At 41.0% G+C, this 12,781-nt stretch overlaps 1 protein-coding gene across 1 annotated transcript; it reads left to right on the forward strand.

Moving 5' to 3' along the window:
• The first annotated feature begins 7,935 nt into the window (after nt 1-7,935).
• Nucleotides 7,936-12,516, forward strand: LOC137762491 (ciliary microtubule-associated protein 3-like). The gene is made up of 6 exons (XM_068540479.1): nt 7,936-7,954; nt 8,192-8,334; nt 8,968-9,066; nt 9,796-9,926; nt 11,324-11,441; nt 12,448-12,516. The coding sequence occupies exons 1-6, from the start codon at nt 7,936-7,938 to the stop codon at nt 12,514-12,516; spliced, it is 579 nt and encodes a 192-aa protein (XP_068396580.1).
• The last annotated feature ends 265 nt before the right edge of the window (nt 12,517-12,781 follow it).

Below are 12,781 nucleotides of genomic sequence, written 5' to 3' on the forward strand. Positions count from 1 at the left end.
AAAAATATAATGACTATTAACTATTTGCATTTTTTAGGTGCAACAGAAAACTCAACTAGAAGCAATTTAACCAAAATGAAAACGTATTAACACTCATTAAAAGAAATCCAGAAGAGGTGGCTTAATCAGCACTGCTTAATTCAGGTGTTCAGCACAATCATCTAAGACCCAAGTTCTTGATGTGTTTCTTCTCTAAAGGACATGGCCACCCATACCTGAACAAAATCAAAGTCCTGTTGGTAAATATGGAGGAAGGAGGGAGAATAGTTATTAGACAGCCAACTGCGCATGCTACACTGTTATTAAAGTGTATGTTAATGAGCAGCTGCCCAACCTTTGGTGGCACATGAGAGTGGATGGCCCATAAACACTCTTGGGAAAGGAGGCAGGGGTGGAGTCAGCAGAGCAGGGTCAGAACAAGACAGAAAATACCCTTCATAGAAACCGATGAAGAGGGGCTGTTATTCCTGATGACAGTGATGACTTCACAGAAATATTCCCATAACTCTGACAACAGCTTCCATTCACTTCCAACCTCACAGAACATGCAGTATTTTCCCCACTGACCAAGACAGTAATTGTTGGAGTTGTGGGGTTGCAAACAACAGACACCAGCTCTGGCTAAATCAATCAAAACAGGAATTCAAAGGAAAGCCTGTAAGGCAACTTAGAATCAATGGGCATGTTGTAGAATAGTCTTGAAACACAGGCAGTGTATATATGTCCATTCTCTAGTAGGTCTGTGTCTTTATTCCCGTCTTGCCCTTAGGTTCTTCATGACCACTTTTTTTTTTTTTTTTTTTAGATTCCATATATATGTGTTAGCATACAGTATTTGTTTTTCTCTTTCTGACTTACTTCACTCTGTAGGACAGACTCTAGGTCCATCCACCTCACTACAAATAACTCAATTTCGTTTCTTTTTATGGCTGAGTAAAATTTCGTTGTATATATGTGCCACATCTTCTTTATCCATTCATCTGGCGATGGACACTTAGGTTGCTTCCATGTCCTGGCTATTGTAAATAGAGCTGCAATGAACATTGTGGTACATGACTCTTTGAATTATGGTTTTCTCAGGGTATATGCAGTAGTGGGATTGCTGGGTTGTATGGTAGTTCTATTTTTAGTTTTTTAAGGAACCTCCATACTGTTCTCCATAGTGGCTGTATCAATTTACATTCCCACCAACAGTGCAGGAGGGTTCCCTTTTCTCCACACCCTCTCCAGCGTTTATTGTTTGTAGATTTTTGATGATGACCATTCTGACCAGTGTGAGGTGTTATCGCATTGTAGTTTTGATTTGCATTTCTCTAATGATTAGTGATGTTGAGCATCCTTTCATGTGTTTGTTGGCAATCTGTATATCTTCTTTGGAGAAATGTCTGTTTAGGTCTTCTGCCCATTTTTGGATTGAGTTGTTTGTTTTTTTGATATTGAGCTGCATGAACTGCTTGTAAATTTTGGAGATTAATCCGTTGTCAGTTGCTTCGTTTGCAAATACTTTCTCCCATTCTGAGAGTTGTCTTTTCGTCTTGTTTATGCTTTCCTTTGCTGTGCAAAAGCTTTTAAGTTTCATTAGGTTCCATTTGTTTATTTTTGTTTTTGTTTCCATTTCTCTAGGAGGTGGGTCAAAAAGGATCTTGCTGTGATTTATGTCATAGAGTGTTCTGCCTATGTTTTCCTCTAAGAGTTTGGCCTTACATTTAGGTCTTTAATCCATTTTGAGTTTAGTTTTGTGTATGGTGTTAGGGAGTGTTCTGATTTCATTCTTTTACATGTAGCTGTCCCGTTTATGTTTTGGTTTTTGATAATAGTCATTCTGACAGGTGTGAGGTGTTATTTCATTGTAGTTTTGATTTGCTTTTTCCTGATGATTAGTGATGTTGAGCATTTTTTTCAGGTGTCTGGTGGCCATATTTATTTACTTATTCATTTATTTATTTATTTACATTTGGAAAAATGTATTTTAAGTCTTCTGTTCATTTTTAATCAAGTTGTTTGGGTTTTTTGATATTATGTTATATGAGTGCTTTATTATTCTAGATATTAACCCCTTATTGAATATATGATTTGCAAGTGTCTTCTCCCATTCAGTAGGTTGCCTTTCTGTTTTGTTGCTGGTTTCTTTCCCCTTGCAAAAGCTTTTTAATTTGCTATAGCTCCATTTTTCTTTCTTTTTTTCTCTCTTTTCTCTTCTTTCTTTCTTTTTTCTCTCTTTCTTTCTTTCTTCCTCCCCCACCCCCCATTTTGTTGTCCTTGCCGGAGGAGGCCGATCCAAAACATTATTGCTAAGATCTAAGTCAAAGATCTGACTGCCTATGCTTTCTTCTAGGAGTTTTATGGTTTCAGGTCTTACATTCTTACATTCAAGTGTTTAAAACCAATTTGAATTTAGCTTTGTATATGCAATAAGATAGTGTGGCCCAATTCATTCTTTCACATATAGCTGTGCAACATGCCTAACACTATTTATTGAGGAGACTCTCTTTTCTCCCCCGTTCTGTGTTCTTGCCTCCTTTGTCATAGCTTAATTGATCATATGAGCATGGATTTATTTCTCAGCTCTCTATTCTGGTCCATTGATCTATGTGTCTGTTTTTGTGGGAGTATCATAGTTTTGATGTCATATTTTACATATTTTTATTTTGCATACCCTTAACTAATCATTTTAGATGTAGATTATTTTACTACTTTTGTCCTTTAGCTTTCATACTAGCTATAGGTGGTTGATCCACTGCCTTTTTCTTTATGTTTGCATTTATCAGTGAGAATTTTCTTTCATAATTTTTTGTATCTAGTTGTGGCCTTTTCTTTTCCATTTGAAGAAGTCCCTTAAAATTCCTTACAGGGCCAATTTACTGGTGATGAACTTCTTTTACAGTTGCTTCTCTGGGAAACTCTTTTCTCTCCCTCAGTTATGAATGATAACTTTGCTGGGTAGAGTATTCTTGCTTTTTTTTTTTTTTCTTTCAGCACCTTTAATATATCATGCCACTCCCTTCTGGCCTGTAAACTTTCTGCTGAAAAATCAGCTGATAGTCTTATGGGGGTTCCCTTGCATGTAACTAGTTGATTTTCTCTTGCTTCTTTTAAGATTAATTTTATCTTTAACTTTAGGCATTTTAATTATGTCTTGGTGTGGGTCTCTTCTAGTTCATCTTGCTTGGGACTCTTTGTGCTTCCTGGTCTTGGATGTCTGTTTTCTTCACCAGGTTAGGGAAGTTTTCTGCCATTATTTCTTCAAATAAGCTTTCTGTCCCTTTCTCTCTCTCTTCCTTCTCAGACTCCTATAATATGAATGTTACTACAATGTGATGTTGTCCCCAAAGTTTGTTAAACTCTCCTCATTTTAAAAATTATTTTTTTCTTTTTGCTGTTCCAATTGTATGGTTTCCACTGCTATGTCTTCCAGATTACTGATCTCTTCTTCTCTGTCATCTAATCTGATGTTGATTCCATCTAGTGTATTTTTTACTTCAGTTATTGTATTCTTCCCAATTTGTTCTTTTGTATATTTTCTATCTCTTTGTTGAAACTCTCACTGTGTTCACCCTTTCATACTCTATGAACATTACTCTATGATCATTCCTTTGAACTCCTTATCAGTAGATTACATATCTCCTTTTTGTTCAATTACTTTTTTGAGGTTTAGTCTTGTTCTTTCAGTGGAACATATTCCTGTGTCTCCTCATTTTTTCTAACTCTCTGTTTGTTTCTATATATTAGATAGATCAGGTACATCTCCCAGTCTTGAAGGAGTGGCTTTATGTAGAAGAATTCCTATGGGGACCAGAGAGCAATCACTTCTGGTCACCAAAGCCAGGCACTCTAGAGGTGTACCCTGCATGGGCCTTCCTGTTGTGGTGGTTCTATGACAGTTGTGGGTGTGCTGGTAGGTGGGACTATCCTCCAAGCTGGCTGAAAGTGAAGCTTAGCCACAGCTGTTGTAGGTGTACTGGTGGGCAGAGCTGGCTCTGGGGAGCTGACTCAGGGTACAGTTGCAACATTGAAAGCACACTTCTGGACAGGACTGACCCCTGGAATATCAGACTTAGAATTCACACCCACCACCACATTCCTCCTCTACCAGGGACAGAGCTGGTTGTGAGTCAGCTCCCCAGAACAGGGAGACAGTCAACAGTTAGCATGCTTCAATCACCCAGTCCCCTTGAAAGAGACAATACTTTTCAGAAGAGAAAAAGGACCCAGCAATCTGCTGCTCCTCTCCCTGATTCCTGATCACAGGGTTCTACAACACACTTACAGCTCAGAAAAGCCTGAGTCCAGCACAGCAAGTGAGCAGTCTTCACTAACAGAGGCCAGGAAGGGAGCATTAGGAGAGAAGAAGAAGGTTGAGAAAGGTAAAGCCCATGGGTCTCAAGACAAAACCTGACTGGGTAATCCCCAAAGCCCACTCTAAAATGATCAGAGAAGGTGGCTTGATCCCCACTTTGGGTTAAAGTCTGGCTACCACTCAAGTCTACAGTACAAGTTCCAAGGAAAGATAAAGGAAATGGAGGAAAGCCAGGGTTGACAGCCATCCTGGCAACTAACCAACCCATCTAGTCCCTCCCTGTAACTTTCGCAATAACCCAGAAACACAGGCTTTCCAACCACACAGCCCTACAAGCCCACAATATTAACCATTTTGGATGTTGAGCAGGAACAAGACCATATTTTAGCCATTTGCAGTCAGATACCATACAACCCAAAAAATGGACTACAGTCTTAAGAGATCTTTCACATTCCAAAACCTCAGCTACAACAGTGCCTGCTTTAAGGAGCTACCCAATCAGCTTATGCTATGCCAACACAAGCATCCCCCCCCCCATTCTTCCTATTCATACCCATCAGGCCCTTGATGACAAAGAACAGTACCTGTGTGGGAAGAACACCAGCCCAGTGACACACTGGGAGTGCACAGCTGAGCTGAGGGCACAGCTTGCACTCTTGGTGTCCACAAGGGAGACAGTCTCATTCTCATCACCTGAAGGAAAGAGAGAGTACATCACAGAGGTTACGAGCATGGGCTTTGGACTCAACCAGATCTGGATTTGAATGCCCTCCATCTTGAACAAGTTAACTACTCTGAGCATCAGTTTCCTCTTTGGTAAAGTAGGAATAATTGGTCACTTGGGGGTTGTGGAAATTAAATTAATGGATGACATAATTGTTATCATAAACTATGTCACCATATACCCAGCCATATCACCATGTTAACACAACTGTCTCTACTATACAACAGTATTCCCTATGTAACAATCTACTTGCTTTGTGGCCCACTGACTTCTAGCCATGAATACAAGAGCCACAGCAAACAGTCAGGAATCAAATCTACTAGGACAACAATCATCATGTTCTCCAAAGCTAAACTAAAACCACTTTTGGATCATCCCACCTCCCTACACCCCCATTAATATAATTCACCTTGCGTCCAAGTGTGCTGATGAGACTGAGCAGCCAGAGTCTCCAATTATGGAGTCAGCTCTCTCGCTCATCCTCCCCTTCCCAAAGTCAACACACAGTTCAACATGCTGCCTTACCAAAGACAAAGACTTCACTCTGCTGAGGATGCCAAGCCAGGGAGGCGGGAAGGTAGCCAGAGGCACTGCAGCCTGCAAAGGGGAGAAGAGGGGTCTGGAACAAGACTCCGAGCCCAGCTCTGAGCCGAAGCTTCTCAGGCGAAGTCACTCGAAATCCCAGGAGCACCTTTATTCAGTTTCCCAAGCCCTGCTAAGGCAGTCCTGTCCTCATCCTTGACCCTCACAACCTACATCAACCCATCAGCCTCCTGCCCTTTCCAGACATGAGTCACGGGCAAGTTTCAAAACAAAGCATGAAGATAACAACTCTGGCCCCTTTGTTCACCCATCCAGGAAATGTAAATGACCCACCCAGGAAACAGCCCTTCCTCTTGGGACCCACTGCATGAAATGGGGTCAGCAGAACTTTAGTGGGTAGAAAACAATTTTGTCACTTGTGTCAAAGTGACTGGGCATCTGGCACCTTCACCTTTGACTCTGGCCAAGGAAAGCCTCTTCCAGGTGGATTCCTAGTACCATCTAAAACAAAACAGCCAAGGCTAGGACTGAAAAGGAAAGAGCATGCACTCATCTCGGTATGAATTCAGAACCATTTGCTGAGCAAGGTCCCAAACCTTGATGCTAAGAAGCAAAAGGAAACAGAAACTTAATGTTGACCTACACTGTCTACATAAAAACATGTGTTCAAACAAGAAATTCCTTTAACAGACACATCCTATGTCTTTGCCTACTGGACATCTGATACAGCCTATTTTTACAGTAGATTGCAAAATCTCTAAGGAAACCTTATAGACATGTCATAATTAGTCACTGGGTTCTTATAATAGGTCCAAAACATTACTTAATGAGGCCAGTATGACACTAAAGACACACAAAGGAGGCCTAGAGACTCGATGGGAGCAGGGACCCACCAGAAGTCTTTGCTACCACTGACAGCTTGTGTGCCAGAGCTCAGGGCACTGACTGTAGACATGATGTCATCATGCTTATACTTGCAGAACTTGCTGACAATGAGTGTCGAATTCTCATCCAGCTCCCACAATTCAACAGCACCTGTTGGAAGTGGGGAAGAGGGTGAGGAAAACAAGCTTGGATTATGCCAAGACAGCAATTCACTTCCAGGATTCAAGTAGTCCATTGTCAATAAACTAACAAATTAAGTTATTCCTATAAAAGCAAAGTCTGCATCTTTAGAAGGTTTAACTAACTCTCAAGCCATTTGGCTTTATTCTGGCATTACTGATGTCCTACTAACAGTCCAGAAAATTAGGTGGGGAAAGCTTCTAGAAAAAGACAGGGAAAGATGGAATGGCTAGTAAAATCCATTATCCTGCTTCCAGTAAGAAAACATTGTAAAATAAGTTCTTAGGAGACAAAGATGAATCTCCACAATGATCTGTGTAGCACACAGTCCAGTATGGTTAAATCTTCTCTGTTATTTGGACACTAATAAATATTCGTTGAACAATTTGAATAAATGTCTTACAGAGTCATAAAAAATATGTTGAATAATTCAGTGTCTTCTCAGTGACTGGCTAAGTTCAAAAACCCTCCGCATAACTGTCCTGAATAAGTAGTGTTCAAGCTCAACTGCCAGAGAGGCTCAACCTTTAATGTCCCACATTTACCTTCCATGCAATGTCTGCCAACACCCAAATGATGTTTTTTTTTAATTCCAGAGTCTCCATTGCTGAGCCTGACATTCAAAACAAAGAAAGCAAAATGGGAAGAAACGGAAAGATACAGGTAGTACAGATTGGACATTCTTTTCTCTGAGGTGCTCATTCAAATTTTTACCCATTTTTAAAATTAGGTTCTATTTCTTACTGTTAAATGTTACTTCTCTCTCCCTCCCCCCCGGCCCCCACCCCCGCCCCACGTATAGATAATTTTTCTGATATGATTCCCCAACCACCGTAAAAACTCTACTGTTACTCTCCCAGAGATTCTCTCAAACATTATGACCATACACCCCTACCAACGTGAAAATCAACATTGATAAACACTATCATTAAATCCACAGACCCTATTCAAATTTGGCAATTGTCACAACAACACATCTTTCTTATTTCATTCAGGAATACAGGTTGCATTAGATTTTCATGTTTCATCAATATCCCTCAGTCTGAAGTAATTCCTCAGCCTTTTTATGTCCCTCATATCCTTGGTACACATACAGTCACTTTGTTTTTGCTAGTTCACACTCTCCTGGGCTCCTGGCCCTGGAGGTGCAGGTTCCCACCCAACGTGGCTCCGGGGCAGCTCCGCTTGTTGCGCATGTGTGCTAGGAGCCACTCCCCTCAAGGAACACCAGAGCTGGGGTTGCCGGCCAGCCTCTGTTTCCTAGGCAACGCAATACACAAACGCTGACCCTAGTGGCACTTGCACAATGTTCTTCAACAAAGCAGGTGAGGAGGGCTGAGTCAAGAGTAGAGGCAGGAAGAAGAGTGGGGAGACTGGGAAAGATTAAGGGGGAAAGGAGGGAAATGTGTTCACCCTCCTCCTTGGATTGGTCACGGTTTTGTTCAGAGTTCTGTCTGCCCAGGTCTCTGCTCCCCCTCCCCACACCCCACCTGTCCCCAAGCTCTCACTTAGACCACGGGGCCTTCCCTCATGTGGAGTTTCTCCTCTTTCTTGCTCTCCAGAGACGCTGGTTAACTACTCTTTTGGAACATGTCAACAGAGGAAGCTCTTTCCTCACTTCCACCCCCCAAACTTGTTGGGGAACAAGTTTCTCCCTCTTAGGGGAGTGCCCCACAGAGGGCCTGGATGTTACATAGCAGAAGATGTGAGTATTCACTTTCCTTTAAGTAGGTCTCAGTTCCCAGACTATCTAAGGGTACCTAAGTTTCCTGGAAGAAAAGCCCTGTGAGATTTGTGACATTCAGGGTCCCAACATGAGAAAGTGCCCTGGTCCTCTGCAACCAGCTGTCAGGGCCAATATCAGAAATTGCATTGCTTGCATTGCTCCCCTTTGAATCCCCACCAAATGCAAGCCTTGGCCTTATGTGGCCCCCAGTATAGTTCCCACACCATTCCCACCTACAAAGGAATCAATCAATAGCTCCCCTTAGTCCAAACCTGGACTGTGGCTGTGCTGGTAGGTCAGTTTATGAAATCATATAATCAGACTGACAGTTGCATGAGAGCAGATTCAGCTCTGTGGGCCTTAGAAAACTGGATTCATTGGAATGCATAGAAATGTCATTCACTCTACCTATCCAGCCACGTTCCTTTGTAGAGTTGCCTGGGTTACTTATGTAATTGCTTGTATGGTCTTGATGCAGAGGAATCAAGAAAGAAAGAGCAACTTTGGCAGAGAAGATTCAGGAATACTCTAAGTTCATTCTGTTTTAATAACTATAATGTTCTCTATGTGTGTTTTTTCTTTCTTTCTTTGTTTTTTATATACTACCGGAAGAGGTATGGCTTGGCATACAACCTCTCTAAGATCCCGACCAGTATAAAAGGATATGCTTTTGGAGCCAGAACAGCTGTGAGGTTTAAGCCAATCAGCAAGGTTAGAAATGGCTGTATGTACTTAGATTTTAGTGTGATCCATGATGCTGCATGTATTTGCATTGGGGAGCAAAGCTAGAGGTTACCTAAAGGACATGCCCTGAAATTCAAGAAAAAAAGTCATTTAGATGAAAGCTACTAAGAAGCCTATATGAAAAGCTTAAATGTTAACATTGCAAATGTGTATGTGTGAGTGTCCTGGGAGAGTGGAAAATAATTCTCAGAAGGAATGGTACCAAGGCAAGGCTTCAGTCCTGAGATACCTTATGTTAAAATACCGGAAGCTTTGTTTAGATGCATCATATTAACTTGTCAGTTAAAAAACAAATTCCAACTTCTTCACCCTTTTGTGTGATTCCTTCAAGTCTTCAGTATAGGCTCCTAATCTCTTGGACATTTTCTTGATGCTTAAGCTCGAGAGGGATACTGGCTGTAAAAGAATCTCTGAGTGGGATGGTGGGATGGTGGGGGTAGTAGCTGCAATAGTTACCTTGGCTCTCTACCCACCATAAGTTTATTTCTACAACCTAAGCATTAGGTACCTTTAGGTAGCTGAACCATACCCTTATCTTGGTTTTCTACCTATTGTAGACCTATTTCTATAGCTTGAGGTGGTTAAATCATAGCTGATACATGAACAGGGAGAGGATGATTTTGGTTTTTTCTACTTAGAAGGCTTTACATGTATATATATTGCCCTCTAACATATTGATCTTTTTCTTGGAAATAGGATATGACACCTTACCCAGGCATGTACCAGACAGTCGGTCCTCAGGAGCAAACACACAAACAAAATTTTGCTCCATTTAATTCCTTGTTGCCTCGATTTAGGACATACTCTAAGGACACTTGTTATCCTGGGTAAGTGCCCCTCTTTCTGGTGCACTTCAACAAAGAGCAATAGGAAAGGAAGTACAAAAAGGGGTTACATCCCAACTATGTCCTCTAAATAAGAAACTATCTTTCTTTAAAGATTCAACCTCTTGCCTTCCAGGTCTCTAGAATTACAAAATTATTATAGAGGATAGTGATTCATTCAATAAATATTTATAAATGGCCAAGCAGTCTTGTAGGTTCTGAAGATTTTGCACTAAACCCACCATGCAAGGTTCCTGATTTCTTGGAGCTTACACTCTATAGAGTCCAGACAGGTGAGAAGCAAATAAACAAGAAAATATCAGTGGTAATAAGGAGAGTGACCATATAATTTATTAGCTATTGTGTCACTTCTGAGAGTGAAAGGGGATCTTATTAATAATTATACCAAGACTGTAGCCATAAGCTAGGGCTGTCATGAGCACACCAGGAAGTATAGTGACCTAGTGATGTGCTTAATAAAACCAAACAAGATGATATGATATGGAGTGATGGCTGGAATCTACTTTGGCAAGGACTGTCAAGATAGGTCTTTCTATGGAAATGACACCTGATCTGAAATCGCAGTGATAAGACTAAAATGACCCTGTGAAGATCTAGGCCTAGAGCTTCCCAGGCAGGAGGAACTGCAAGTACAAAAGCTGTAAATTGGGAAGAATTTGGTGTGAGGAAAAAAGAAAAAAGGCTAGTATGGCTACAGTGTAGTGGGCAAGGAGGAAATGAGAACAGAGGAGGAGGAGGGGCTAGAGTATATAGGCCTAGTAGACCAAGGAAGGCATTCTAAATGCTTTAGGAAGCCATTCAGAGTATGAGGAATTGTAGGGCACAGGGTCAAGGTCCTTCTTTTACTGGTGAGAATTCCAAGGATCAGAGAGTGAGTGTAACTCTCTCAAGGTTTCAGTAAAGGAGTAGAAGTGTTAAATCTTGATTCCCATGACCACTCTACGTGTTATTTCCACAGCAAAGAGTCTACACCAAAAGACAAAGTGTTATGAACAAAGGCAATACAAAATATCCCATTGTCAGGAAATTTCACATCATGGGCAGAACTTAAGCATCACTGTGGAAGATCTCTTTTATCATCCACCATTTCTGGGATCTTTTGGTCTCTCAGCTAAGAATACTGAGGTTCAGAAATATTTTAAACTAGAGTCGATTTTTACCCTCACTGCATGTCAAGACTAGAAATCTTGAACACTAACACCTATTTAGAAATACACTAACAGGCAAAGGAACACTATGCTTGCCTGACATTAAAATCTAATCAGTCTGTTGCCTTTTCCAAAGGAGTGAGGACTAGTTCAGGTGCACATGTGGTACTGATGAGGTTTGTATATGGTCACTAACTCATTCAACATAATATTTTATATTTTTATTTCTAGCCCTGGCACATATAACCCAGAGATAAAGGCACCCAAAAAAATCATCTGGCCAATGAAATTTGGATCTCCAGACTGGGCCCAGGTTCCATGTCTACAGAAAAGAACCCTGAAAGCTGAGGTAATAAGATTGGACTTCTTTGGAGCCCTGTATTTAATACTTCCACGTGTATCAGTGATTCTTAACCAGGAGTCTGTGAATAAGCTTCAAAAAGTCCTTGTTCCCCTGAAATTACTTGCACAATTTTGTGTGTATATGGATATGGGGATCTTTTTAGAGAGTTACACAATTTCACTTGACTTTTAAAGGTGTGTGTGCTGAACAAAAGTCACATTTTCTTACTTAAACCTCAAACAATCTTCTGTGGTAGTCCAAGATAATTATCCTCTATGATTGAGGAATAAACTGAAGCTTGGACGGATTAAGCAGCTTGTAGCTGTGACTCCTAAGCCAGTGCTCTTTCCATCACAACACTTGACTATTAGATCATCAAGCGGCTGTAGATCATTCTGGCAAGAACATGGATATCAGGGACAGACTGCGTGGGTTCAAATATTAATTCCATATTTGCTTGCTGTGTGTCCTCTAACTTTTCTAAGTCTCAGTTTGCTTATCTTTAAAATGGATGTAATAATAGACTCAATCTGATAAAGTTATGAAGATTGAGAGATCGTAGAAAAGTATTTAGCACCGTACCTGTAACATACTAAATGCTCAATCCATGTCAGCTATCATAATTCCAGAGGTGCCCTTTTTTCCCCTAGTGGAACTTTGGATTAATTCTACAAGTATTTATTAAATACCAAATGAATTAACATAATTGTGATAGGGCCTATGGGTAACATTCAAGAATTAAACACATAATCTTTGTTTTCAAGAAATTTACCAGCTATATTTGAGTATTTACCAAGAGAAAATAATTCCTACGATATATCCTAGAGTAAGATGACAAAGAGTAGATGTACATAGCAATGTTGAGAGACTCACTAAGGCTAGGCTCCTATGGGTTGGGGTTCAGCTAGGCCACAACAGCTCTAACATACAGTTCTATTTTGCACAACCAAGAAGACCAGAGGCAGAGGGTTCTCATTCTAATATTAACCTAGACAACATTCTTTCATTGCAGCTATCCACAGACAAAGACTTTAGAAAGCATCGGAACCGTGTGGCCTACCTAAGCCTGTATTACAACTGAAAAGCTGTGACTACCTTCACGTGCTCCTCCTGACCACAGACTCTCCAGGATTGAGGACACAGCTGCTCTTGTCCTTCTGCATTGCTCTGGCCCTCCTGTCTGCCAGCATGGGGCACAGGGAGGGGCAAGGGGCTCATAACTACTATATGACAGCATAAAGACTAGTTCAGAGGGCTCTCTCTCCATGTGCTGGCTTGTTGTGTATACATGTAGATGGGTCAAGGGGGTTTCTACTGAGTGTTCAGTGGGGTGGCTTCACTTTACT

Source organism: Eschrichtius robustus, chromosome 3, assembly GCF_028021215.1.
Source record: "Eschrichtius robustus isolate mEscRob2 chromosome 3, mEscRob2.pri, whole genome shotgun sequence".
NCBI classification, from domain to species: domain Eukaryota; kingdom Metazoa; phylum Chordata; class Mammalia; order Artiodactyla; family Eschrichtiidae; genus Eschrichtius; species Eschrichtius robustus.